This window comes from Chaetura pelagica, unplaced genomic scaffold, assembly GCF_000747805.2.
Source record: "Chaetura pelagica isolate M959 unplaced genomic scaffold, ChaPel_1.0 scaffold408, whole genome shotgun sequence".
NCBI lineage: Eukaryota > Metazoa > Chordata > Aves > Apodiformes > Apodidae > Chaetura > Chaetura pelagica.
This window is the reverse complement of record NW_009954229.1, coordinates 1,403,972-1,406,013: the sequence shown is the minus strand read 5'-3', so window position 1 is coordinate 1,406,013 and position 2,042 is coordinate 1,403,972. Positions and strand designations below refer to the sequence as shown.

At 61.3% G+C, this 2,042-nt stretch overlaps 1 protein-coding gene across 1 annotated transcript in view; it reads left to right on the top strand.

Annotated features, from left to right (window-relative positions):
- The window catches only part of RAI1 (retinoic acid induced 1), a gene marked incomplete at its 5' end in the record, with an annotated part of 11,030 nt that overhangs the window by 7,990 nt on the left and 998 nt on the right, over positions 1–2,042 (top strand). Inside the window, 3 exons of the mRNA XM_010003592.1 lie at positions 91–137; positions 1,181–1,274; positions 1,648–1,697. Of these exons, the coding sequence (XP_010001894.1) occupies positions 91–137; positions 1,181–1,274; positions 1,648–1,697 (191 nt within the window). The remainder of the gene's footprint in view (positions 1–90; positions 138–1,180; positions 1,275–1,647; positions 1,698–2,042) is intronic.

The window sequence follows — 2,042 nt, the reverse complement described above, 5'->3', positions numbered from 1 at the left end:
CCCCGCCGCAGGAGCCGGCAGGCGACACTCAGGAGCACTGGCTGCACGAGGCCTGTGCCGTATGGACCGCTGGGGTTTTCCTGGTGGCAGGGAAGCTCTACGGGCTGCAGGAGGCCGTCAAGGCAGCTGCCGACCTGGTAAGAGCTTTACTGCCTGCCTGGCAAGTAATGGCATCCCAGGGTGGCATGTCCCACCGGCCTCCTCCAGCCAAAGCCACTCCCATGGCTCCAGCCAGGATGAAAATTAATAGGGCTTACCCAGGAGTATCTGGGCACAACAAGGCGTCCTGGGAGAGCAGGGCAGGTGTTGAGCCATGAGCCTTGCTGGCTTCCCTCAAGTTTTATCCAGTGTGGCTCTGTTAGCAGCCAAGATAGAAGTCTATTTGTGTTGTTATGTTTTGGGAGGGCTGCAGAGACCGCCCTGGGACCATAAGGATGCTGAGCCTGGTGGGTCACTTGTGTGTGGCCGGGGTTGGCTTGCACTGGGACAGACACAGCCTGACGAAGGCAGGATGGGAGAGAAAAAGGGGTACAATGTGTCTGATGCCACCATGATGGACAGCAGGGGAAGGGGAGCTGGAGGGAGGGGACAGCCCTGCTCTGCACCTCTCCCAGAGCGAGAGGAGCACGGGCACATTGAGCAAGCAAAATAGGGAGGATGCTGCTGGGAGACCACCATGGGGACATGGGGCTTTTGTGCTATGGGGAGGGAGAGGACAGCCACCAGCAGAGGCTGGGCAGGGGCCCCCCAGCAAGCCCCCTGCTACCAGCTGTGATTAGTCTGCATTCAGACTAATCCCCAGGTGTCTGTGCTTGCAGTGCAGCTTTGCTGAGGCGGGGGGTTCCCATCCCTGCTGCAGCTGCTGGGGATGGGGCAGGAGATGGGGAACATCATGGTCCTCCGCCACCAAGCCACAGCATGGCCCAGGCCGTGTCCCTTCACCCCGTGTCCCATGGGGGATGGCTGTGGGCTCACTGGCATCCAGGCGAGCGGTACAGCAGGTGGGAAACCAGTGCGTGGTTGCAGGTGGCCAAGCCAGGGGTACGGTGCCTCCCACCGTGTGCCGGTACCAGGGATGGATGCTGTCGGGGTGCTTTGGTCTTGCCCTGGGCTCTGACGGGGTCTCTCTGTCTCTCTGCATCTCTCCTTCCCTGCTGTGAATCCCCGGGTGTGTTTAAAGAAGTGCTCGAGCTGCCAGCAAGCGGGAGCCACCGTGAGCTGCTGCCAGAAGGGGTGTCCCCACACCTACCACTACGCGTGTGCCATCGACACAGGTGAGCTCGGCCACGGGGACAGGGCTGGGGGGACCCCCCCAGTCCCCTCTGACCCACCTGGTCATGGAGCCAGCTGCTCTGCAACACTTGAGGCCGCTGCTAAGGCCAGGGTGGGCTGGTGGCTCCCTGCCAGCTGGTGTGGCCGTGTCCCCTGACAGGGTCATGCCTAATGGTGTCTTGAGTTTGTCCAGCCTCAGCCGAAGCGTTCAAGCAATTGCACCCGTCACCATCTGGACCATGATGGTTTGTGGTCCTTCATGGTCCAGGAGCTGGCAGGAGGCCATGGGCTGGGGAGGATGCTGTGTCCCTTCTGCTTGGCAACAGCCCTCCCACTGTATGGTGACTCCCGTGACCCCGTCTCCTCTCCTTGCAGGTTGCTTATTAACCGAAGAGAGCTTCTCTTTGAAATGTCCCAAACATAAGGTAAGTGCAGAGCCCCCCTGCACACAACCCCTGAAATGCTTTGCAGCCCCTGGGGTAGGGGGACCTGCCTTCAAACCATGCTCCCCTGGGGACACCCTTCTCCACGGCATGGGGTGCTGTGGTGGGGCAGTGCATCCCATACCTGGGGGGTACCTCTACTGCTGGGCTGGGGGAGGAGGGGTGAGGATGGTACCACCCACGCACTGAGCAGGTGGTAGGTGATAATTAACCCCTGCTAAAAGCTCTGCATCTCAGGTGGGCGCCCAGTAATTTGCGGGTGGGTGGGGTGGGGTGGGCGCTGATGAGGACGCTCCCGGCTGACCAGATCCCGGGGGAACCCCCTCA